Raw genomic sequence first — 27,422 nt, forward strand, 5'->3', positions numbered from 1 at the left:
GGATATTTTATTATTTTGTGACAGAGTGTATAGTAGATGGCTGCTAATATTTGTTGACTTCAGACCATTAAAATCAGTGGATTCACTCTAAATTCGCTCATAGTCTCAGTGCTCATATATACGTGAGAACTGTTACAATTTTTTTTTCCTTTTATGTATAAAACATTTATACTAACTTGTGTTCTGGCCATCTTACTTATAATGTACAAAAGTGGTTCGAAACAGGTTTATGTAACTGTCATCTTTATTCATTAATGCATAATTAATTTTGCATAATGTAGTATGTAATTAATTTTTCATATTCCTATTTAGAGTATTTTCGTTTAGTTTATTTGTATTGTTACCCTTATTTAGCGTTTAGTGAATATTACTGTGTTTGTGTTTTGTGCGACTTTATTAACACTATCTCTGTGTGTTACACTGAGATCTCCACTTGTGCAGCTCTAGTCTCGCATTGTATTCTTGTATACGTATAGCTAGGAAAGTTCTTATAATTGTAAAATAACATATTTGCAACTGTATTCAGTGTATCATAATTTGCACCTTTGTATTCTAACCGTCTTAATGGCTTTGTACAGAGACTGCACGGAAAAGTATTAAGCAACAGACACTTTCAGGACTTCTCCCACAAGACCATAAACTTTAATGGGCTTGAAGTTTGGACACAAGTCGGAACATTACTTTGTAACTTTTGTGTAATTGAGCAATATGAGACGCTAAAAAATTATTTTTGAAGATTTAGATAAATGATTGCAGTCTGACTGCAGATCACTGCCCTTGGCTTCCCTGACTGCCCTTGGCTGAGATTTGCAGATAGCATCTGCCGAAAGAATATTTAAACGCTGCGAGACTAACACCTGTGTCGGTAGTGGTTTCTGGCAGTGTTAGAGTTCGTTAGTAAGCACTGCTTTATTAATTGTGTTTATTTTCTTCTTTTAAATGCTAGTCATTTTTAGAGAGAGGGAATGGTTGTGAGAGGTTTTACTACATCTGCACAAAGGTTGAAAGCTTAGCGTTGCTCTCAAACTGAAACTGAAAGGTGTATTGTAGCGAAGTTCGTGATGATACGTAGTCCAGACGAAACGAAAGCAGACTTTATTTTTGATTATTATAGACTGCTCGACGCTTTTTACACCGCAAGAGCTCGCGATAGAAATATCTTAGTTCTTGATACATTTACCCATTTAAGTACGGAGGTCAGACAATGCCCATTTAATGAATCCGATGAAGTTCATGATCTACCATTTTTAATTTGGGTGCCAATTTGTGAGAAGAGAATGCGTTTGAAGTAAAATGTTATAGGAAAGTGTCTGTCCGGAATGGGACCAGGTGCTCTTATGATTTCTACGAGCTCTTATAACTTGTTGCATCATGAAACCTCATGGATGGAATACCTCAGTTCTTTTCAGCGCTATTGTTTACGTTTATTATTCTAGCGGTTTATATTTATGTTTACTATTTTATTGCACTGTTTAACGAAACTATTGTTTTATTTGCATTAAAACATTTTTAATGAAGTATTTTCTCTTACGTACTGCTGGTTGAAATGTTTCTGATATAAATTAAAATGATTAATATATTTCCTGTTTCTTGTCTATGGCTGTTCTAGCTAACCACTGAGCAACCGCTGTATGTTACTGTATTATCACATCAATTATCCATAAATGCTGGTGGTTTAGATATTTTTACACTCTTCCTAATGAATAACACAAATCCGAACTAGTTTTGTTCAAACATTCATCTACGAAGCCAGACTTCCAAAGACTTGCATTTTCCTGTTTTACCGTTATCTGTTACATGTAAGATAAAGTTCCAAAATGAAGACTCTATTATAAGGTATTTTCTCCCTTCTTCCAGCAAGCCTTCGTGATGTAACGGTTAGCACACTCGGCGTGTATTTGAGAGGTCCATATTCGAGTCCCGGTGAGGGCATTGCTCATTTTTCATGTCTCGCGCTTCAAAATAACCTAATGTCTGTATAAGGTTTCAGTTCAGTTTATCGGGGAAAGAGGAACTGCTTCCTGAAGCCATAGGATTTGCGCATTTTCATAAATGCACGAAGCTTAACAGATGTTAACGTTGATCATGGGAATTTCCTAGAAACGATACGATTACTTTCAAAATACGAATATTCAAAATACGTCTATAAGGTATTTTCTCCCTCCTTTACGCATGCTTCCGTTGTTTAACGTAACACACTCGGCGCGTATTTGAGAGATCCAGGTTCCAGTCCCCGCCAGGGCTCATTTTTAATGTCTCCTGCTTCAAAATATCCTGATGACGTGACAGTGGCACCCGAACTAAGAGGTAGTAGATGATGATTCTTCACCATCAGGATTTGGCGATTGGGTTCCCTCATCCCCCAGTCCGCCTTTAAAAGGGGGAGTATATAAGTTTATTCTCTCCCTCCTTTCTGCATGTCTTCGTTGTGTCACGGTAGCATACTCGGCACGTATTCGAGAGGTCCAGTTTCGAGCCCTGGCTCATTCTTCAGTTTCCTGACATCAAAAGAAATCCTAATGACTCTTCACTATGAAATATGAATCGCTGGATTTTGTTGCTGTTCAAGAAAGGGTATGTATGGAAATATTAATGGCTAAAAATAATATTAAAAAAAATGCTTTCGTGTCAAAAATAATTAATTCATCGTTGTGTTTTTGGTTTTCTTTTCGTGAGACTCTTTTAATGAAAACAATCCAAAAGCGAGCAATATAGATGGAAGCGTTAATCTTATTTATCCGCGATGACGCGCCAAACGTGGCAAACCGATGCGTAGGCAGCATAAATTAATTATCGAGCGCGGCAAAAGCGAAGCGGCTCTCCTTATTATTCGTGATTAATTACTGATGCATGGCCGAGAAAGAGGATTCCCAGCGTTCACTTATCGATTGCGGCATTCCTAGGTCGCCCTCTCTTCTCTGGCGTTCCTGTATCTGTCTCCACCTCCCAGGCCGCCTGTGATTGTCGAGGATGTTAGGAATTTCCAGCAGAAAGACAGAAACGCCGATTAGAGTCCTCTCATGGAGGTGAGGGTGACAAATATAGGTAGTGATGATACATGCACCGAGATCGGGAAACGTTGGCCATTAATCAATACTCAAATCAGCAGTAGTAATTCCATTGATTAAAATGGTGAAGCAGTTGTTCTGGCGCTCACTTGATTGTACGAAATTGCAATACGCAACAGTTTCAGTTAATTTCTTTTCTTATTGGCTGATGCAATCCGACAGATTTCATGTGTAAAAAAAATTTTTAGGCCTCTTTAAATTCAGAAATATTCATTTTAGCAGGAAATTTTGTACCTTAAAATTACCTAACGGTTAAATTTGTTTGTAGATCTTTGAAGCACTTAATTTAAAATGAAAACGCCACCTTTTTTTTAACCACTTCGTTGAACGAGTGTTATTTTTGATTACCAGTAATTTCCAAAATGATAATAACTTGAGTACAACATGGTGGTTCCCCCCCTCCCCCAAAAAACATTCTTTAATGAATTAAAAAAATCTGTAAGCTGTCAGATTTTATAACTACGACCAAAAGGGCGTTTTTCCTAATGTTTTGTGTGTTACTTTTATTTATAAAATGTCGTATTCTTCGCACTTAAACCATTAAATTCAATTCGACAGCAATATCGAAAAATAAGTTTTAATTGAGCGTATTTTAAGAATTCCTGATACAGTCTCGCGCGCTGGAGATAATTTTTTTTTTTTTTTTTTTTTTTTTTTTTTTTTTTTTTTAATGTTTTGTGTGTTACCTTTATTTATAAAATGTATTCTTCGCACTTAAACCATTAAATTCAATTTAACAGCAATATCGAAAAATAATTTTTAAATGAGCGTATTTTAAGAATTCCGGATACAGTCACGCGCGCTGGAGATAATTTTTTTTTTTTTTCTTTTTTCTTTTTCTTTTTTTTTTTTTTTTTCCGTACAGTGTTGCCATGGCTCGCTTTGAAATCGTTTAGTTTGTTAATCAAAAATTCATTGTAGTGTTACGAAATATGAAATCGATAATAAAACAAATTCCAAATTTTAAATTTGGGCTTCCATATGCCCATATTCTTTGGAGGATTATGTTATTCAAAATTGGATGTCTCTAGGTACTGTTGTTTTATAACAATGCGAGAAACATTCGTACATTTATGCAGATTCTTCATTATTTAATTTTTTAAATAATGAATATTTGGTGATATAGAATACACAGGGCGATAATATTTGGTGGCAGCAATCTGAAAAGTGAAACGGGCATTTAAAGTTTTCGACACGCAAAATGCCAAAACGAAATTAATAGCCCTTGTGAGCTAACGCCCTTTGTGCTAAGAAAAGAAAATGCCATACGCACATTAAATGATAATTCGCTGGATTTTGTCTGCTTTAAGATTTAATTAGACTGAAAAAAAAAGTATTTAAGTTTGCCTGGGCTTTGAAGAAAGACAAGGTAGAAATTTAAAAATTCTCTTTTTAAGCCATTTGACAGGAAATTAAAATTATTGATAGATTGCCCGTAAATTCAGAATTTTGTATAATTTAATAACCTGCTGTTTCAGAATGTTAACAGATGTCAGTAATAAATAAATAAAGGCTTCCATTAAAAAATAATAAAAGAAATAAAAAATTAATTAGGAGGGACCTAATAAAAAGAAATAAAACAGAAATATACGGTACAGTACGGAAAAAAGCAGTAATTAAAATATAAAATATGTACTAAAAAAATGACAATATATATATATTTTTCCCAGCTGAAAGACAATAGCAATATATCATAAATTATATTTTGCTGCAAGAATGAGAGAAAATTACAAACAAGCTAAATGATATTATAGAAATATACATAAAATTAAAACAAAGGTACTAAAATAAATAAGGGTATAAAATATATCACGAATATGCAGATAAAATAGATGCACAGTAATTTTTGAAAAAATATGGGGTACGAAGGAAACTCTAAATAACAAATTATGTTTGTTGAAGTAGTTAAAGTCAAAAACTGCAAGACAAAAAGTAAAAAATGGGAAAAATAATATATTATGGAATTAATTGGAGTAATGTAGATACTACAGAATGCATTTACCTCCGAAATTTTTAATCCCAAATTAAATTTTGAGGTTAAAAATGCAAATGCAGTTAACAGTTACAGCTTAGAACAGAATGTAAACTATTGTGTATTATAAAGCAAAATATGACATCTGATATACAATGCCTCTTCGATTTATTCCTTTGTTGGTTACATGTACTATAATTTGATAACAATCCATTATCAGTTTCTTTTTAAATCAAAGCTCTGCAGAAATGTCTAATAAAAATGCATGGGTAACATATATGTTTTGTATTATGAATAAGGGATATAGGATGTCTAACGCAAAGCAATGTATATATTGGAATGTCTATTTCATGTACTGGAAAATTATGCAATAAGTACCCAAATAACATGTAATGTAAGTAACCTGTAAGACTATTATGTTTGAAAATATTTGTATCTAAAAAATTAATCAGAATGTATCTGCATGTATCTATATGCAACTGCAAGTATATGTAACCTAAGGTTAAGCAGTGTAGGTAAAATTAAGTAATATGTGAAGCAGGTGTGCCTGACTATGTATGTATATAAAAATAATGTAATGCAAGGCACATGTAATATTGGCATATGTAACTGTACATGCAAACTGTATTTATATGCAATCTACAAGTAATGTAGGTATATTTATTGAAATGTACAGCTAAAAACTGTAACTGTAAACAAAAGTAATCCAACGCAATGTAAGATTAATGTAATTCAGGTAATGCATATGCATTGTATGCCGGAAATGAGAGACAAAGTCAGTATGTAACTCTGTAAATCACGTTATCCATAGAATATGTTAACCAGCAAACAAGAATGTAATACTAAATATGAACAGCCCTTGTATGGCCATGTAATTGCTCTTTTGAAAGACTCAAGGTTCAACTCTAGATATTGGTGGACGTGGCGCTACACCAATTAACCGACGGTAAAGGGGTGGTGCCCACGTCCCCCATCGCATGTCGCATGTCACTGTAAAGCTCTATGAGGTAGAACAAACTCTACGCTTAGAATCCTCTGATAGAGAAAACATTTTCTTCTACTATGACAGAAGAATTATGCGAATAAGTAGTAAATAAATGTATAAGGTATTTCCCCCCCCCTCTTTCCAACATGGCTTTGTGGTATAACGGTTAACGCACTCGGCACGTATTCAAAAAGTCCAGGTTCGAGTAACGGCGAGGTCATTGCACATTTTTCATGTCTCCTGCTTCAAAAATTCTTATGATGCTATAAGTATTTTTGCAAGTTTGGATACATTATTAAATTCTTAAAACGATAAGTGTTTAGTCCCTTATTAGATTTATTTAATGCTGAATTTAAAGAATTAATTTCTGGAAAGTTTGTGATAATTTATTAAACTGACAACCTAATGGCAGACACAGTGAGAAAATAGTAGGGTTAAACAATATAAGTTAAATAAATTATTCTCTCCTAAAAAAATACTTTAAATACTGCTCTAATAGTCTTTAATTATCTGCTAATTTGGTTATATGTAATTTTTTTTATTATTATTATAGGTGTACAAGCTTTCAAAATGTCAAAAGGGGCGAGATGTGTAAAGTGCCCGGATCTACCGTGTCTCCGTCTTTACCAGGAACTCCCACACCTATTCGACTACCACATGCTAAACCGGACGTCTTCCGTGAAGTGCTCTTTTACCTCTATACTGGCAAGGTGTGTTTTAGCATATGTAAATGTAATTCTAGATTTCACTGAAAAGTGTTGTGCCATATTCTTTTCCTTGTCATTGACAGTAATAAATGTAACGTAACAAATATATGAGCCCAAACACTTCTTTTCTTTCGAGATGCACAAGAGCCGAATCCATCTAATAAGAGATGATATACAGGGTGCTCCGAAAATACCCGATGCAAATGTAAAGGCAGGTAGAAGATCTAGAAATACACAGATTTTGAAATGCAATGTGTTTGTGTGCACAAGTCGACTCGAGTGCTCAAGTCGTGGTATAGGGTGCTATTGAGTGGGAGAATAAAAGTGTTGTGCTGGCAGGAATTGCCATGGCCCGTACCATTTTGGAGTGACTCGCATCGTTAGCTGAAAGCCGAGCATGTCGGCATTAATTTTATATATATAGGACTGCAAATGGAAACAATGTAGCTGCTTAAAGGTTGTTCATTGTACCTTGTTTCAGTAGCTGCTCCGTATTACACGCAGACTGGACTCGTACATAAAATGCATGTTGCTGCTCAAACAATGTAGCTGCTCAAAGGTTGTTCATTGTTCCTTGTTTCAGTAGCTGCTCCATGTTACACGCAGACTGGACTCGTACATAAAATGCATGTTGGCAAGCTTTGCATTCATGTACACCACTCAAAATCCGCACGGGGAATCGCAATTTACACCAGCTGAACGCTTTTATCTTGCGCTCAAGAGCACTCTGTACTACCTCAATGCCTCTTTTTTTCAAACACATTACGTTATAAAATCTGCTTGTTTTCTGCTCTCTGTGTTTGTCTTCTGCCAGATATTTTCTCAGCACTTTGTCTTGAGATCTCCTACACAGGTATGAGAAACACAAACACAATTAGTCAATTTTCCACTGAAATGTTACTCGAATTCACGAAAATATCACTTTATCAAGCAAAGCTTAAAAACTCAAAGTCATTTGCCTTTTAAATCGAAAACTCTAAAGAAAATTTCCTCATTTTTAGGAATTACACCCTGTATTTCCTCTGAGTTAAATAATCTCATGTCTTTCTTCCATTATATTTTCCCTATAAAATTTTATTTGAAAAAACGTTTAATGATTTTAATTTGTATGCAAGTTGTTGTTTCCCCCCCCTTGATGAAGGATCTGAAATATGCCGGTTCAGTACCATTTTGAATTTATATTGCTATACACTCCCTATTTTTTCTTTAGTCGAGGTTTAGACATTTTTTAGTTGAGTCAAAGATTAGTCCTCTTCCTCCTTTCTTTCTTACATTACTGAAGAGATAGCAATGAACACTGTAGAGAACTTTTAAAGAAAAAAGTGTGCATGCTGTAATTCCAGATGTATATTGCAGATGGATGTAAAATGAAGTAATGATGTAAAACAATGGATGTAAAATGAAGTAATGATGTAAAACGATGGATGTAAAATGAAACATTACATTATTAGGTAATAAATTGTTTCCGCAGTTCAGTTAGCAATGTAATCTTACTCTTCATGATTCAAATGCATTTTTCATTTGAAATGTCCTGTGATATTATGTTGTTAACAGCAGTATCTAATTTGAAGGAAGATGTACAAAGTTTTGTATTGAAAGATCCAAATGTATTTGAAATTTTCTTTGATTTACAATTCAAAATTATTAATTTCGAAAACAGCTATATCATGAGCCCAAAAAAAATTAATTTGCAGTGCGAAAAGTTTCAGATCCTAGAATAACATCTCAAAGCAAAGTTTAATATCCAGTACTTTATATCTCATAAAATTGCGAGAAAATATTTGTTTTCTAGCAAGATGAAACAATTTTAAATGCATTTTGGTAATATTTTATGAGTTTATATTTAAGAAATGATTTTTTTTTCGTAGTGCCATTTGAAGAAATATAAATCAGATATTTTTATCAACACTTTGTGCTTTAAATAATTTTACCTACCCTCTTAATAAATTTTAATTCCTTCTTTATTTCATAGGTAATTCTTCAAGACTCTAGTGTGTTTGAAAGTTTGTCCATTGCGCAAGAACTGGGCATTGATGAGCTTCGAATGTACTGTGAAGATCATATCAACAGTACTCTAAATATACACAATGCTTGCACTTTTCTGCCTGCTGCTTTAGAAATGGAAAACAGAGTACCAGGTACAATTTTAATTGGAAGAAAAGTATTTAAATGTTTACTGCTTAATATCTTAGTCAAGCTAGCTAATTATATCACATTAAACTTTTATGGGAAGAGTTTTTAAACTGTACCCACAAACCTTTGTGGGTACAGTTTTTACTGTGCAAAAATAGAAGAAATTTAGATCTTTAAAAGTTAGAAAGATTCACTAATTAATTACATTAGTAATTTTATTTAAATTATTCTGTTTTAAATGAAAGATTTTTAAATAAAATTAATTTTTTTATAAAATATTTGATTATCTGTCGACTATATTAAATTGCACATATTCAATACTGCAAAACTTCATTTATTTAAAGTTTATTTAAAAAGAAAATTGTGTCAAATTTATAGTTTTTTTGGATTCATGGCCGATCACCTATTTCACACTCGTCACACACAGTTTTATTAAAACTTTGTTTAACTGTTTCTTTGTGTCTGTATTTATTGGCTCACTAGTGGCCAAATAATAAGCTACAGGACACTGATAGGTCACCCCAAAATCAAATCCCATTGAATCTGCTAACTATCTGGGAGTTCTGGTGGTTTTCTCCATATCAAGTTCCCTTAAGTTCTCCACAAGGGCATGCCTTCCTTTAGGCAAATAGCTTTGGCATACTTTTCTAAAATCTGAAAAATCCAATCTTGTATGCACTAATGTATAGCAGTGGAATTATGAAGTGTGGAGGATATCTCACCTGAACCTTTCCAGTCTTTTAATTGTAAACACAGATATGTTTGCTGTCTTTTAAAAATTAGTTAATATTTTGGAGGCTTCTTGTAATTGTGATCGGTGTAACCCCCTAAGTCTGGGTCTTGTAGCATAGTGTGTTGAGCTGAAAAATCAAATGTTGAAAGGAATAAGAAGTCAAATAAAGTAACGTGAGTAAGAAAGCTGTATGTTCACCAGCGAAAAATACACTCATGTTCAAAAAATAAGCAATAAAGGCTAAAAGAAAGGGTATGAATGTAAAAAGGGGAATTAAAACATACAATTTACTGAGCTAATGGTTGCATCGCCAAATGCAAATAAGCAACCAAAAAGCATAAAACGCAATCCTGCAGTCACTCTACAATGCCTTAAAAAGGGGCAGGTTTCATTTATTGCATAAGATGTTTGAAAGAAAGGTCTATGTCCGAATTTATAATGTTTTATAACCATTGAATAGCCTGAAGACCTGAATTTTTGTTGCACAACTTCAGCTGCAATCAAATAGTCAAAGCTTTCATTGTTCTTGAAAGCTTATTAAAGACATTTGTTAGAGCAGTTCAAGCTTTCTTTTGAATTTCATTCCTTACAAGTTCAGCGTTTTAAACCTAAAGTCAGTTTTTTAATATTGTTACCTAATTATTTTATGTCTAATGAAAAAATACTTTTCTTCAGCTTATCTTTTAATAGGAAGGGATGAAATCATTAATAGGAGTAAAGATGTTTTCCACAGAAGTCTACATGAATTACCACTTTTTATGCTGTGCCTTCACACTCTTTTTCACAGAATGCAGTTTTACACAAAGTTAATAGCAATAATAATGAAGAAAAGAATTTCTTTTTCTAAAACGTTTCTGATGTTTCTAAACTAACAAATGTTTCTGTTTCCAAGTTGAAAAGATTTTCCACTATTCCCCCCTCCAGTGTCTGTCTATTATGTCTCACGCATACTGTCTCACACTAACGCTAAACATAGAAATTTAGTGTAATGACCATATTAAACATGAAACATACAGAGCATATAACATATTCATTTGTGAATATTCTGTTTTTTATGAGTGAAAACTTATTTCATTAATTATAATAAAGCAAATAATGTATTTCCTTGCTTGCTTTCTTGCTTTTTTTTTTTTTTTTTACTAATTTTATCATTCAAAATGGCATTCTTATTGTTGTCTGTGCTACTTAGGCCTCAGATCATCCATAAATTAGAGAAGGGGCATGTGCATCTGAATCAATGAAATTGTACATCGAATGTCAGTTTGTGTGTGCTTTGCTGTGATTAGTTGGTACTTGTATAAGGCTGACATAAATTTCGAAAGTTAGAAGAAAAAGTTCGGTGGGACTTTTGCAGATATTTGTTAAAGCTTTCTCTTTGTTAGTAAGATACACATGATAACCATGTGTATAAATCCATTTTAAAATTTAGGGAAGCTGTTCTCTGCATGTATTGAAGAAGAGGAAAACTAGAGAAATATATTTTTTTTAAATTATCTGAAGCTAAAATCTGAGGGGTGGAAAATATGCAAGGAACTATAATAATTCTTAACCAATCATATACGTATTTATTTCTCTGCATTAAAATTTCTTTATGATTAATTTAAATTATATATTTTAAATACTGTGAGGAAATATTAATTCACTTACTATGTGATATTAAAAGATCTTGCATAATACTAAATTTTTATGCCCTTTTTGCATTTAGTATTTGGAAATAGGCTAAAAGTTGTTGAATATGTAATCTATATTTTATAAGTTATGTGAAATTTTCTGTTAATAGCAGTGGACTGTAAAATAAAATAAAGAATAAAGCTAACAGTAGCATGAATATTTAGAGACAAATGGCAGACCAGCTACTTTTCAGTCTGCTTTGACAAAAGGCAGACATTGACATAAAAAAACAATAGTTATACTTAAATATAATAATTTTTGAAAATGTCTATAGAATACATAAAGCAATAATGTGTGCATGAATAGATATTGCTGTGAATATTTATTTATTTATTACAAATGCCGAGAAGATAGGCTCTGACGCCATTATATCTCTAGCCTTCCAATGTTTTTGAGCTTCACAGTGAATATTTAATGGCATTATTAATGAATCAGTTCAGTATTGCACATGAGTTATATTAATAACATTACTGTCAGTATCAGGCTTGATAGACAACTAAAGTTTTAAAAAAAGTTTTTTCATTGAAACCATAGTTTTAAATTTTGCCACTTGTAACAATGAACTGGTTGAATCTGAACCTTAAGTTTATGATAATATTTTAATAAATTTCATATTATAATTATTGTTGAAGTTAGCTTTAATGATGTGTAATATGTTTTTTGAACAATATAAGGATCTTATTAAAGTACTGGGAAGCGAATGATAAATAGGTAAATTAACTGCTATTGTAAAATGTAGGATTGTTATCTGTTTTCAAAGAGGGCTTTCTAAGGGAAAACATTTTATACATATGTTCCTTCCAAGAATTTTACTTGGTATAATAAGACATCAGTTTCCAATTGTTTAATCACTCCCATGTGGTAAAACATCATAAGAGGAATGGTAAAATGAAGAATATTAATTTTCGAGTCTGAAAATTGTACCGAGTTATATAAAAATACTTTGGCACATCAATTCATACTTAATACTCCTTTTTCAATAAATATTTTACTTTAGGAAACAAAGCTGGACGATCTTTTGCTGACAGATGCACATCCTACATTGGAGAAAATGCTCTTGAGTGTGTGAAAACCTCTGCATTTTTAAATTTACCCAAAGAAGCTCTAATCCATTTGGTTTCATCTGATTATGTAAGTTGTTTAATATGAAAACAAAGCATAGTGTTTCAGATTTCAGCTTTATAATTATTTTCGCTAACAATATTATAATTCTTTCTAATGTGTTTGATTTTATTATATTCATCATTTATTTTATTTTGTCTACTTCAAATTCAATGTATAATTCAGAACATTCTTTGTATAATAACTCCTGATTTGGATAATACACAGCTTATATAAATTTGAAATGATATAAGTACACAAAACCCATAATGTTTGATTTAAAATTAAAAATGAGAATTCCATAAACAATTCCTGACTGTTACTCCTTGCGTTCAGACAATATTCGAATAATTAATTTCGTTCATAGGGTAAAATATGTTCTTACCTTAATGGTTTAGTCACATTCATTATCATTAGTGTTCAACAGATATTTATCCTTTGAAGACAATCAGAAAGCAAAAAATCATTAAAATAATGAATATGCTCTGGTCTTCACAACTGGAATTCTGTCACACATAGATGTTACTATTTGTCAAATGCCAGTTACATTGGCCGCTAGGTCATTAAACTCCTTTCTTGGCAATAGTGCTGAAATCTACAAGAAAATTTTGTCAGTGCTTCACACTCGTCCAAATGTTCCGCCGTCATTGACCGTCCACTATTACATAAAACGCACAATGGTGAATCAACTAGTCCAATGCGAAATAAATGATTCTGTAGACAGTCATGTCCCGTCAATAGTCTAAAAGATGCAATCGCAACTGTTCACGGGTGGTCAGGAACAAATTCTAACATTTGTAAGGACCTGAAAGTAACATGTATGCTCTATGAATTCTAAAGTTGTGCATAGTATTATGTTTTATGAACAGAATTATGAGAGAACAATACCTACTGACCTGTAGGTGTATTATAAGTGTTCCCTATGTTTATATTTATCTCTCTGTCCTTAAAATCCATGTAAGAGATTTGAAACAAAAGTGATGTTTCATTTATAAAATAATATTATCTAAATAATATACCACATATATGTGTGCGTACTGTCCGACCATGTATTCCAAATTTATATAAACATCCAGTTTGGGGCGAAAGTGGGCATATCTATCAGTGATGTAGGGGTGAATGCAGTAGCCTGGTTTTGATTTAAATGGTTCTTCCATTTCACACTCTATCTTTCGAGTGCTGCGCAATAGAAAATTTTTATCTGCGCTTTACACATTTTAAGCTGATGTACCGTGAAATTTTAAAATTATAGAATTAAATTAAAATGCATAGAAACATCAGATTGGGACATTTCAAAGAAAAACCACTAAAAGAACTGTAATAGTAAACTATTTGTCTTAATACAATTCATCATCAGTTTATAAATATTTTAATAGATAATATTAAATTAATAATAATTTAATGGATAACAATTAAATTAATAATAATTTAAATAATGTATTTTAGTTAATTTTTAATATTTTCAAACATTGAATGAAAAACTTGAACTGTTAAATATTCTTTAATAAATTACATTTATTAATATAATCAAATGATCTATAAATAAAATGAAGCAATTTAATGAGAGGAGGTTGCATAAAAATTATTTTAGTTTTAATTAGATATGCCATACCTTTTTTCCCCCTTTACATTTTTGGCTGCTAACTGGGATGGTCAGTCTTCTTAATTGTGATTCTTCATCACAAACTTTAGTGACACTAATTTCTAATACACTAATTTCTTAAAATCTCTGTGGAAAGGTTTATTTCTAGAGCTTTCTGGAACACTAGAACTCATCGTAAAAATGAAGATTTGAAAGTAAAAGGTCAGGAACAGCGATAAATGACCCTCGACCTCCGAGAGGGAAAAATAACCATGCTTTTCACCCACACCCTGTGATACTTCTTAAACAATTTGAAGTAAACTCCAATGTTAGAACTCAGCAATAACTTTTATTTTACACCAAAAAAATTGGAGACATACAAACAAGAGAAGAAGAGGTATAAAAACTTATTTTAACCTTCCAGCACGCGCGTATGTGCAAAATTTATGACAAATTCAGTTTTTAATGCACATTTTTCACATATCGAAGCTGAGACATCTGAAGATCATTTCTATTCCTCCTTTCTACCCTTTCCCACATTGTGGAATTTGCCAAAAGGAAGTCATTTGACTTTTTTTTAATTGGGCATTTGTGCTACTTGGCAGCTTTTTCATAAAAGTTCCAAAATGCGTGTGGTTGTGTTTTAAAATTCGGGAAATATTTTTTCTCTCAAATATTTTGTAATTTATTGCCATGCATTATTAATTGCTGTGCATTATTTTCATATGAATGCATTTGGCTCTGTAAATTTTATGTTAGTTTTCATGGCCAAAAAAATATGTGCAACCAGCTGATTTTGCTTGGATTCTTCAAGAATTATCTGATGAAGAAAAGGAAGGACCTTTGGATGGGAGAACAATAGCTATTTCCATTCCTGATTTTCTTTTCTTTCTATTTTTTAGAAATAAATAAAAATATTAAAGTTAGTTTAAAGTGTGTTTTTGTAACCAGTAAAAAGTAAATTTCCTTGTAGAAGTAAGTAATGCTAAACTTACTTTTTTCCATTTTTATTGTCTATACTTGTCTTTGATGAATATTAAAATTAGCTTCGATTTTAAAATATAATTATTAAATAATAAGTTTAAAATTTTCTCTAATGAAATACATCATTGCATTTCCATCTCATTAACATAAGAACTTATAAATAATTTACTTATATTTGAATGTGATATTATTGCTATTTGTGTTTTGCAGTAATAAGATTAATACTTTATTTCTTAACAAATTTATTATCAATATTCACTCATTGCTGTCGGTTTTCGTGCCAAAAATGGTAAAATAACGGATGTTGTAAAAAATACGATGCGTGCGTGCTGGAAGGTTAAAAAAATAATTACATGCTTCGGGCGAGAAAATGCATGCAGCTATCGAGCCTGCATTTCAATATTGCCAGTAACCTGTACATTATTTATTATTCATCTATTTCAAATGCACAAGAGATTAATAATGATATTAAAGCTGTTACAAACCCTACGACCTCTGAGAGGGAAAAATACCCACGCTTTTCACCCACACCCCTTCAATTAAACTGACCTATCTTGACTCTCAGCCAAACTGCTCTCGCTAGTGTCGTTAGACAGTATATATCTATCTATCTATCTATCTATATATATGTATATGTAAACATTTTAATTAATTGTTATAAACTGCCTAATACTTGCACAAAAGCTGCAAAGTAATAATAATTTATTTACTAATGGATTATTAGTATATTATCTCCTTTCATAAAGGTAGTTAGAATTCTATTGAAATGAAGTAACTTATAAGCATATTTTAAAATGAATCTTGAAAAATTTTAAAATGAAGACATCAAAAAATGAATCAAGAATAAATTGTAAATGAAAATTTTTAAAAGGTATAACTAAAATTCAAGATGTAATCAATAAACCAAGTCATTATCATCATTAAGCGGAAATTAGTTGACTTTTCAAGGGGAACAAACCAACTTCTGATCAATAACAATAATTAATAAATGCGAAGGTGTTTCGTCTTTTACTCAAGTGAGAATTATTATGCCAAAGGTGTATTTTAGTAAGATGAGTTTAAGCAAGATGTTAAGTGAGATGTAAAAGCACTGTATCGAATTCAGTAGGAAGAGGGCTGTTAGTGAAGTTTAATAATAAAATTCAGAATTGTGAAATATTATTGTAAGAGTAGTAGTATTTTCTTACTTGAGTAAATTGCCCCCCCCCCGACACCTTCACCTTTAATCATGTTAATTCAATGTAAACTTTGTAACTAAATTCTGTTCATTACATTTACTAAGTCTGGCTGTTTGAGTTGTAGTTCCATTTACATCACGAGCATTATGTGAAAGTCATATCATATGGATTTTAGATGTGTCTCGAATTGACACTTCAGAAAAAGTATTTTTAGAATAGAGAGGAGAAATGCCAAAATTAAAATTAAGCATTAATGGGCTTTAGGCCAAAAGAGTAGGATCAACTCACAATTAAAAAATTCCTTTCTCTGATTCATTTCTTAATTACGGGTTTGTCATTGTCTTTAGAACTCTTGATATCGAAATCCTTTTAATTTCAATCTGGTCTAATTTCTTCTTTTGTGTTTCAGTCTTCAGACAATGCGTAATTAAAGCCACTTTTCTCAAAAGATATCTTTATTGTATTGTTAAACATAACATTCATACTTCTTTCATGTCTTTAACTCCTTCTGTTAAATATATTTTCTTAATTACTTCGCCTACATTGCTTACTAAGTCATTAAATACTATCAAAGTAATTATTACACAGCATTGATATTGAAGTAAAAATAGTTAGATTATTCCAGATTCTGATCAAGCTAAAATTAAAGAATTTATTTTTTTTAATTGGCAGAAAAGTTTCTTCTCCCCCCACTTATAGATTACTTGGCATTTTAGATTGCTTTTCCTAATATTTCATTTTATTTTAAAGGGCTCAGATATACATTTTATTACTCTTGTATTTTTCTGTCAGCTTTTTTTATAAGCGACTGCCAGCTACATTTTCAGTAACTTTTTTTGTTATACTTCTAAATTTAATTCATCCTTTTACTTTTGTTTTCTGACATGTTATGTGCACTGGACTGAATTAATGTGAAATATTGTAGTAATGTCAAAATCAGAAAAGAACTGTCTTGACTACTCTTGAATATTGATATGTTATATATTACTTAGTTATGGAGAGAGGAAATGAAAAATTTATCATGAACTACATAGGAATATAATGATTATAATTATTCTATCATAAATGGCATATCATGTCTATGTAGAAAATTTGAAAAAGGATAACATTAAGGATGAAGAATTCATTTTAACTTGTATCCCCCCCCCCTGAAAAAAAATATTTTGATGTTATAGTAAGTACTGGAAATGCAATTTTCTGTAAAATTCTTGATTTGTTTGATACACAAAATATTTTAGTTTAGTTCTGAAGTTAGAAATTTTATTGTTATGTTTAATAATATCTGGTGAAGTTTATTTGTATTTGTCTTATCTTGATTATCTGTACTTTCACAATTAGTTCCATAATATTAGTGCTGACTTGTTTTCTTATTTTACTTTGCAGCTTGCCATGGAAGAAGAAGATGTGTGGCGTGCAGTTTTAGCTTGGGCAAAACATCAATCTGGAGTTACTCAACCCACTGCACATTGGACAGAAGAAGAAAGAGCGAGGATAACCCAAGTATTTAGCATTATCATGTCATTTAAAGTTTTTATTTTTTTTAAATCAGTGACTTATTTAAAAATAAAAGTGAGTTAATTTAACAAATTAGGAATTACATTTTTAAATTTGTTTTTAATATTCATTAAATGAATAGTCATATATGTATTTAATAGTTATGCAAGTTAAAAAAAATACAGCATATATTTTATATTACAATTAGAACTTCACTTTTTAGTGTTAGAACTAAAATTTCTATAATGCAATAATAGAAAATGTTATCTGTTGAGAATTATACAGTATATAATGACTATAAAAAGGTGTACTTTTTAATTTTTTAATTAACTCACTTATATCTTTAAAAGAATACTGATTAAAAACTTTTTGAGACATTAAATAAAACCAAAGATTTCGTTTTTAACAGAATAATAACATTTAGTATTCATAGTGTAATGAAAACTGTGTAAATTTTATGTAATTTAACTATGTTCTATGTGGAAATTTTCTTCTTATTTAATGGATAAATATGAGGAAGTAAGCCCTTCAAGCTTTTGAAGTAAGGGTCTACTGTGTGTGCATAGTTGTAAGTTTCTCAAAGTGAACTAGCATTGTTTTGAGTGTAATTTTTCTTTTAAAAACAATGTATGAAAAAGAATTGTAAACACAGTTGTGATTTACTTTCTCACAATTTTTATTGATCATTAGATTCCATTTTGTATTTTTAACATGCCCTTTTATTATATCCTTTGTATAAATGTTTTAGTAAATATCATTCATATGAAGTAGTAGATATTTTGTTAAATCTCATTTCTACTTTCTCTTTGGAAGCATCTAACTTCTCACAAGATAGCATATAATAAAATATGTATGTTCTGACTGAATAGTTTATTTATACACCACAGGATCATTCATGACAGTTCTTAAATTACATTTTCATAGTTTTTGTTAAAGACTTCATTTTAAATAAATAATTCAGATTTCCAGCAAAATAAGATTTTATTTTAGCTTTACTTGATTTATTAAATTTAATTTTTATTTAGAAACCTATGAGCTGACTTTTTGCTAAAGGTCATTTTAACATTTTAAATCATAAAATATATATCCTCTTACTATATGTTGCTATATTGAAAAAAAAAATATCTTATAACTAAAAATGTAATCATAGTTATTCAGTAACTAAGCATTTCATGCTTGTTTTCCAAGACTATAAACAAAATGGCTATTAGAGAAATTGTTAGAAACTGAAATTTTATTTTTATCCATACATTAATAAGAATGAACTATTTCATCAAAACAATTAAATTTATGAGGTATTTAAAAGGGTGAAGTAGTCTGAGTAATTCAAATGTAAGTACTTAGAGTAATAGCAAAAAATTCAATGCATTTTGTGAAAGATGTGTTCTATATACATTAAGTGCATCTGTAGAGAATAATTATATATTTGTATGGTGTGCTGATAATTTTTATTGTAGGGATAAAAGTTAATAAATCTAAAATCTAATTATTTTCTTCATAATTTTCATTTTTTATTTACACATTCAGAAATGACAGTGGTTGCACAGACTAGCATGTTTTTCATATTGATTCTTTGAACACTTATAGATAGATAAGAGATCTTAGATCATATACCAAAAAAATTAAATTGTGGAACATAATGAAACGCATTAACTTGCATCTGTTAGCTATTTTTGACATCAGTTACATGTATATTTTAATTATAAAATATACAAATAACCTCTCAAGTGTTATGTATATTTTAATTATAAATTCATGTTTGTGTAAAAGTTGAATGCAGTTATCAGTGCTGTTTAAAGTTACTCACTTTGCAAAGCATGTAATGATTATTATTTTTTTTTTTTTTTTAACTAGCAAATGTCTGGTGTGATAAACCATGTAAGAATATTGCTGATTGATAGCCAAGTGTTTGCTGAAGAAGTAGAACCTACTGGAGCTGTGCCAATGGAGCTTTCTTTGGAGAGGTGAATGATCAATTTTGATAATTTTTTCCTCTCTTGTAAGTAAAAAAAAAAAAAAAAAAAAAAAAAAAAAAAATTGCTCAGCAATTTTAGACAATTGGATTTTTTTTGGGGGGTGGAGGGGAGGACTGGTAATTACATTTTTTTAAAGTTATCAAATGAGCTAATACACATGTAAAAATGTACAAGTATTTAAGTTCTTTGTTTGTTTTAATGTAAATGTTATTCATTAAAGACCTTGTTTGTGCATCTTTAGTTTAAACTATTATTTGCGTTTTTTTATTATTAGAATAAAAATCTTATCAAGGTATACTTTTCAAATATATCTGAGAATACCTCACATCATATAGATATTACCTTAGTTATTTATATCAATTTGAATGGATGACCTTTATTATATTAACTATAGTTTTAGAGAATGCCTGCAGCGTACTAATTCTATCATTTTGGGTTACAAATCTCCATATCATCTCTATCAAATTTCATTTAATTTGATTTTATTTTGTACACTGTACAGAAAAAAAGAATTGGTAGCACTAATGTTCTGACTGAATCTGAATCTACTGAATTTATACTGAATTATCAGTTAGTATATAGTGTTTATTATTATTTATTTTGAGGGCTGACTTCTTAATGTGATCATTATGGTTTAGTTAATATTTGTTAAAATAAAGAAACAATATAATGTTCATATCTTATGTATACACTGAGCACTTTTCTTTACTTCGAAAAATTTGGCTATGTTGAGCATCATCTAAAATTCAATAAACATCATTAAAGGAAAAAAAAAAAGTTTCAGTGAACTTACAGTGGTAACATAGCATAGGAATAGATAAAATTAATGAGGATTTTAAAAACATTATAATGTCACAGCTTTGATTATATAAGCATTGGATTGTTTTATAGTTTGGAATTCTAAATATATGGTTTTGCTTTAGAACTACCGCTGTAACGCATAAGCATTACAATAACTTGCTATGAAACAACATGATTTTTTACTTGATTCATGTAGGATTGAGCACTACTACATATGGAAAATAAACCTACATTTTCAATGCAGACAGTCAACTGGATTTTGAGATCTGGAATTCGGTGATTTTTGACTATGAGCTTCCTGAAACAAAGTTATAAAAAGATTTCCCAACATCATTAGTAAGGCTTGAAAAAACTATCAGATAATGTGGATCATTGATTTCCAGAGAAAGTTTTCCTGATGTCCATAGCGTCTCAATTCTTTCTCAAGCGATGTTAGATAAGGATCACCACCACATTCAGCACTTTTAAGAAATGCAAGTTAACAGTGATTTGGCCAACATAAATTTTATTAAAAATTATGTAATATTTTTTAAAAATAAAACAAGGACTTAATGTATATCTGTGATAACTACAGTACTCTGGATTACAAATGTACTTAAATACAAACCTTTTCAATGCATTGTAGTTTTTGACAGTTGTCTTCCTTTCCAATAAATGAGAACATCAATTGAATTTGATAATTACTTCTCTGATCAATGTGTAAATTTTAATAACTGGTGTAACTTGATGCATGTTTGGCATTAATTTTGGATGACAAGGCTAAATGTATTTTTATGTAGAAACAGTATGGTTTTTTGCTTTAAAGGGCATTTTCTACAAGTGCATTAGTTCTGTTCCTTTTAAATATTTAATTCACTTTGTATGTTTTTAATAAACACAATTGAATCTTGTTCATTTGTTTTAAATCTACCTTGATTTTAATATGTTTACTTTTTTTGTAATTTTTAAGAATTTTTTTATAGTTCAGATATCAACTGATAATTGTTTACAGTGTGAATGCCTTATGAATTTACGTTATAAAAAAGTAGAGATATTCAGTGTTTTAAATATGCCTTTAGGTTCAAAATTCATGATTTAGAAAATAAATTTTTGACATTTAAATTTAATTTAACTGTTTCCACAAGTTCTATGGCTTTTATTTTTACAGCTGTTTATCATAAACATGTACTTCCAATTACAAAAAATGTTTTAAATGCAAATATTCATGTTTTTCTCTTTTAATTAAAAAGTGAAATAAGTGAAAATCACTTGGGGCAAGATCTGCGGAGTAAGCAGGATGTGGCAAAAGCTCCCAATTAAATTCACTCATTTTTTGCAGTGTTGTTCGAGCCGTATGCAGTCTAGCATTATCATGATGAAACAACACTTTCTTGATATTCACCGATCATGGGCATTTTTTTATCAGTTCTGAATTTAGACGGCAAAGATGTTCACTATAAACTTCTGAATGAATCATTTGATTTGGTTCTAACAATTCAAAATGTCCTGAATGGGGTTCATCATCCATGCTGCTTTTTTTAACTTAAAATTTTTTAAATCATTTCTGGGCAGTCCTTACACTAATAGTGTGTTCACCATTTACACTATTAATTTTTATCACTGCAGACCTGGCAGATTCACCACACGAAAATAAAAAATGTAGCACAGCATGTTCATACTGATTATCTATATTCATCTTCTATGGGTACTAAAATGCGTTCGATATTTATGAAATTTGATGATGAACTGAATAATATGTTAGTCAAACGATGACAAGTTTCAACAGGTTCGAAATTGTATTGTTTTAGTAAATGCATCATAGTGAATTCCACCAGCACCCCCTGGATTCAAGGCCACGGCGCATTTCCCAGGAGGAGATGTGACGTCAGTGTTAGTAGGGATTGTATTTCGCTTAACATTCCCCACCTAGGAATGTGGTGGGTAGATTTCCGGAGTTTTGACGGTCACTCGGTCAGTTAGGCATCCATAAGAACAGTCGACATTCTGTTTTATTTTTTTATATATTTTAAGACTATTCCACTTTCATATTATTGTTTTTTCAAATTTTTGATGTGGTTTACACATGCTGTGTACCGAACTACAAAGGTAACTACCCAAATGATCCAAAAAAACAGGTTTTTCTCTTTTCCAAAAGAGAAAAATGTGATTCATAGAAACAATTTCAAGCCAACACAGTTTTTGAACATAAGTAGCCCCCCCTTTTTTTTTAATTAGTAAGTTTATACTTATCTGTGCTTAAAAAAGTGCTGCTATGTTAAATATATTATAAGTATCATAAACTAAAGCGAGTACATACATTTATAGAAAGTAAACGTATTTAATCTTATTGTAAGTATAATAGTGACTATCTCAATATGATGACTTAATCATACTATTAATTTAATTTATAGCATATAGTATTTTTATCATCATGCTAATCGTTCAATCCATAGCAGATGGCATTATTTATCATCATGCTAGTCACTTAAGTTGTAGTAAATGGCATTATTTACCAAGTTAAGCAAATAAAACAAATGTGTGATCTAAAATTAGGATTAGATTAAATGCAGGACTAATAAAAATTCGAAATTTTAAATACATTTTGTATGTTACAAAGTGCTTGCATTTAAATATCTAGATACATTTGTAACAGAAATAGCGTATTTATTAAAATCTGAAGACCTTGAAAAATCTTGATAATATCTATGTACCTAATGACAATTTTGTTTCTAATATTAATGTGAAAAAATAAGATATTTAAAATTTTGTGAGTTCATGTCTGATATTCTTAAAATTCACTTAATACAACGTAAAGCATTAAAAATGAAATTTTATAAAATGTTGTATTTAATTCTAGTTTAGATAATTAAATTCGATTATAACAATCTTTGCATGCAAGTGTTTCGATGATAATAAATATATCTTTTATGTGAAAATGATAATGCACGTGAAGTAAATTTGTTATTGTAATTATGTATAATTACGTAGCAGTTCAAAAACTTCTATCAGTGGACAACAAACAAAAACTTTTACAAAGCAAAATTCAGAGACAAATAGCAGTGAAATGAACTTTACAAAATTTGAAAGACTTTGATGTATTTATAGATGCATGTGAAGTCAGTTAGATGCATGTGAAGTCGGTCATTCGGCTGATATGATAGTAAAATATTTAGTAATGGTGGCAAAAAATTCTTTATTAAATAATTATTGCAAAAAAATGAATAATGTGCCTAAGAATGTAGTTACAAGGCACAAAATACAAATTGCTCAAAGCAAAATTTTAATTTTTACCTGCTTCAGAGAATGCATGTATATCTATATATCTGCACGCATCAAAATTTACGAAATTCTGAGTTTCATTTCTTTTTTTATCAGATGTATTCATTATGTATTCCTCCTTCATTTACATGTATAGTGCAATATCAATGTAACTCTTAGATGTCTATAAAGCCCATGAAAATTTTTATTATGTTTTAATTTTTTAATTTATTTAATTCATATATATATATATATGTGTGTGTGTGTGTTAAAAATCCTGAAATTCTCTTGCTTCACCCCCGAATATATTATTTTCAATTTTATGTTTTGTATAGCAGTATGTCAAAGCAATTTTTTTTCAAAGAAATCGAATATATTGTCATACATATATATGCATGCATATACATATATATGTAAATAAAAATGTACGGCATGATATTTCATAAATACTACAATTTAAATTCTTTATAAAGACAGCACTTTACATTACATTTACTCGTGTCTTTAGTTGATGAAATGCAGTATATGATAAAAAAAAGTAATATTTATCGTTCACTGATTATAGACAGTTTTGAATAATTCTGAATTGACTGCAAAGGCAATTTCGATGATTCTTCCTCTTTGACTGAATTGAAAATAAGCATGTACATATTATCTGAAGTATTTCTGTATTAATTGTTTAGAATTGTAATGTATAATTTAGTGCATCCTAAGGGCATTATATGTGAGTGATTTTATTCGACAGTAATAATGCAATGATAATTGTGTTTTTCATTTCTTGTGTTCAATATCCCAATTTAGGGTTTGTTACATTTGCATTCCACATAACACTGCTAAAGTCATGTTATAAAATTTCCCTGTAGAGATCAGAGGTTTGATATTTGCCATTTAGAATTCAAAATAATATATAATTATCTCAGTGGAACTAATGTCTCATAATTATGAAAACTTTTTTAAATCGTTGCAAGCTTAGTGTTATTTTTCAAACATGAGTATTTATTATTATTATTATTTGGAAACATATGTCAAAAATAAGATATATTACTTATGCTTATCATCGATTCATTAAGTGTGAAGTTTCTTTCGTTAACAAGAGTTTCTTAGCGATTAAATTTGGTAAAATCAGTAATAACTTTTAATGGAATTCAAAATTCTAGTTATTCGTATCGAAAACATTCTAAAAATAAAAATCTCTGTTCTTCACATTATAATGAAAGCAAGGTATTTTCCAGATTTATAAATGATGAGAATTAAATATAAAAATTTCAGTTTAATTATAAGCCTGTCAAATGGATATTTAAGAAGGCATCCTTAAAGTTGGCGAGGACTAAAGTATCCCTACTGCAGTGACATCACAAACAGCGCGCCATGGCCTGAGTTAGTTCTAAGAGGTGTTGATTCCATGCATACTCTTAATGCGCACAAACATATGGACTGGCCCAATGACATGAAAAGTATTGATCAGTGCATTTTTTTCGGAAAAAAGGTTCTATTCACAGAAACTTATAGAACTCATGTTCAAGAAAACAGTGGTAGCCTTCAATATTGGCACATAGTCAACTCATAATATTTGTATAAATTTAAAATATTTCCAAATTAATCAAATGTTTTCTAAGTTTGTTAGATTATGACTCTTATAACACTGCATGAGAATATTTATAACATGCATTTGAAATCTTATAAATTACTTGGGGGAGATTCTTTGGACATTATGTAACAAAATTGTAAATGAAGGAATGTTACACACTAGTAAATCATAAAAAATATTGCTAGGTAACAGTAAAGGGGAAAAATTCAATTTTGAGTTATTCTAATATAATTTTTAACTGAACCTTCAAGGTAAGCTGAAAAGGGACGTCAGGAAACATTAGGTGAGATTTTGAAATTAAATATCTCAGCTAATTTTTGTCATATGGATGTCAAACTTTTCATGTTTAATTTTTTATGCTGAATATAAATTTTTACTAAATATAAGTATAGGAACATATAAAGAGTTAAATTTCATAATTTTTACAAAATTAAATTTTTAATCAACGAAATGCCAAAGTATGAAAATTTGTGTCATTTGTCAGATTTATGGTAATTGTAATTCATGATCAATGGTTGTAAAATAATGGCCATATAAGAACTTTCATGGATACAGTGAATATTGTTATTAAAAGTTTCAATTAAAGTTATGTTTTTGATAAAAATTTGATGAATTTTTCAAATGCACTTTTAGATATCGTTTTGCTGCACTTCCAAACAAATTTACTCATTCAGAAGACAAACGCATACAACCCCGGACGTCACTTAAACTCTTTCAAGGATCTCAGTTATTAAGTGGTGAGAAACTTCATCTACAGAGAGTATTAAATGCCTGGTTTGGTAATGCAAAACAAATGTGGCGTCTACTGTATAGAGCATCTACTCATGGATATACCGCTGAAGCTTTCCACTACCACTGTGATGGGCACAGTCCTACTTTTGTTATTCTTTTGGTTTGTATAGTTATATACTTCCAGTTACAACAACATAAACATATACTTCCACTTACAACAATATAAACATATAATTCCAATTACAACAATATAAGCATATACTTCCAACAATATAAACATATGCTTACAATTACAAACATGTTTTAAATGCAAATATTCATGTTTTGCCCTTTTACATTTACAAAATCAATTTTATAAAAATCATGAAATAATTTTTCTTAATTTATTTACAGTACATTTTAATATATATAGTATTTAGATTTATGTAATGAATGTTACATCATTTAATCATTGTAAATCATTATATTCTAGAAAATTGATATTTTAAAAGCAAATTTTTAAATAAATTTTATTAAATTATTATATTTTATTTCTGTTTTTCATTCTGTCTGTTATTAAAACCTTTACTCCTTTTATAAATGTTTTGAATTTATACAACTTTCCAAATGAAATTTAAGTTTGATTTTAAAGTTCCTTTTGTTTGGAAGGTACTGCTATTTTAATAAAAGTTGTATGTAAATTTTTGTTACATTGAATGTTTCTTATGATGTTTATTTTAAAACAGGGATCTCATGGAGAATTATGTGGGGGATTTAGTGATGTACCGTGGGGTAAAACGAGAGGTCGTGGTCGATATGTGCCTTCCGAGAAAGCGTTCTTATTTACTCTAATAAATAATGCTGATGTTCCACCCACAAAATTTGAAGTTGTTAAAAAGATGTTTGCTATTGCTCATCATCCAGAGTAAGTGTCTCTAAATTATTATTTTATTTTTAATGGGTAGTTATTTACATGTTTGGCTTTATTTTTTACAAAAACATTTTTCAATTAAAAGTAATATTTTTTATTTAATTTTAATATTATTGCACTTGAAATTTTCTCATGTGTGTACATGTGTTTCTCTGTTGGTAAATACTTCTTTCACTAATGTTTATAATAATAATACATATTTAAATAATTATGTATTATGAGTATTAACATTAATGAATCATGCACAAAAGAAGCTGTTTTCATGACACTTGTAAAAATATTATACATAAAATCCTACTGTAATAAACTCTGAAATACGGTTTTGTTATGGCCATAAATTAAAAAATAAATGCCATGAAGATGTTATAATTAAAATAGTTGCATAATGTGGGCAATTAAATACACTTTATTAATAAAAAAATTACATTAGTTGGCAGTGTTGCAAATCCATTAATACATAAATTGATTCTTTATATATTTTAACAAAAATATTATAGGTCAATGATTTAATGTATCTGTGTGCAATATATAATGAGTGCAATAATATATATAGATCTGTGTGCAATATAT

The 27,422-nt window shown here is 30.0% G+C and overlaps 1 protein-coding gene across 4 annotated transcripts in view; it reads left to right on the plus strand.

Annotated features, from left to right (window-relative positions):
- LOC118196765 (BTB/POZ domain-containing protein 9) overlaps positions 1-27,422 on the plus strand; it is a 286,419-nt gene that overhangs the window by 244,205 nt on the left and 14,792 nt on the right. For all 4 annotated transcript variants that reach the window (XM_085817772.1, XM_085817771.1, XM_085817770.1 and 1 more), the window contains 7 exons: positions 6,579-6,735; positions 8,705-8,870; positions 12,267-12,400; positions 17,498-17,614; positions 19,463-19,572; positions 25,844-26,102; positions 26,668-26,846. In XM_085817772.1, coding sequence (XP_085673898.1) covers positions 6,579-6,735; positions 8,705-8,870; positions 12,267-12,400; positions 17,498-17,614; positions 19,463-19,572; positions 25,844-26,102; positions 26,668-26,846 — 1,122 coding nt within the window. The remainder of the gene's footprint in view (positions 1-6,578; positions 6,736-8,704; positions 8,871-12,266; positions 12,401-17,497; positions 17,615-19,462; positions 19,573-25,843; positions 26,103-26,667; positions 26,847-27,422) is intronic.

Source organism: Stegodyphus dumicola, chromosome 5, assembly GCF_044657685.1.
Source record: "Stegodyphus dumicola isolate Sdum_Otavi_A_Nest chromosome 5, ASM4465768v1".
NCBI classification, from domain to species: Eukaryota; Metazoa; Arthropoda; class Arachnida; order Araneae; family Eresidae; genus Stegodyphus; species Stegodyphus dumicola.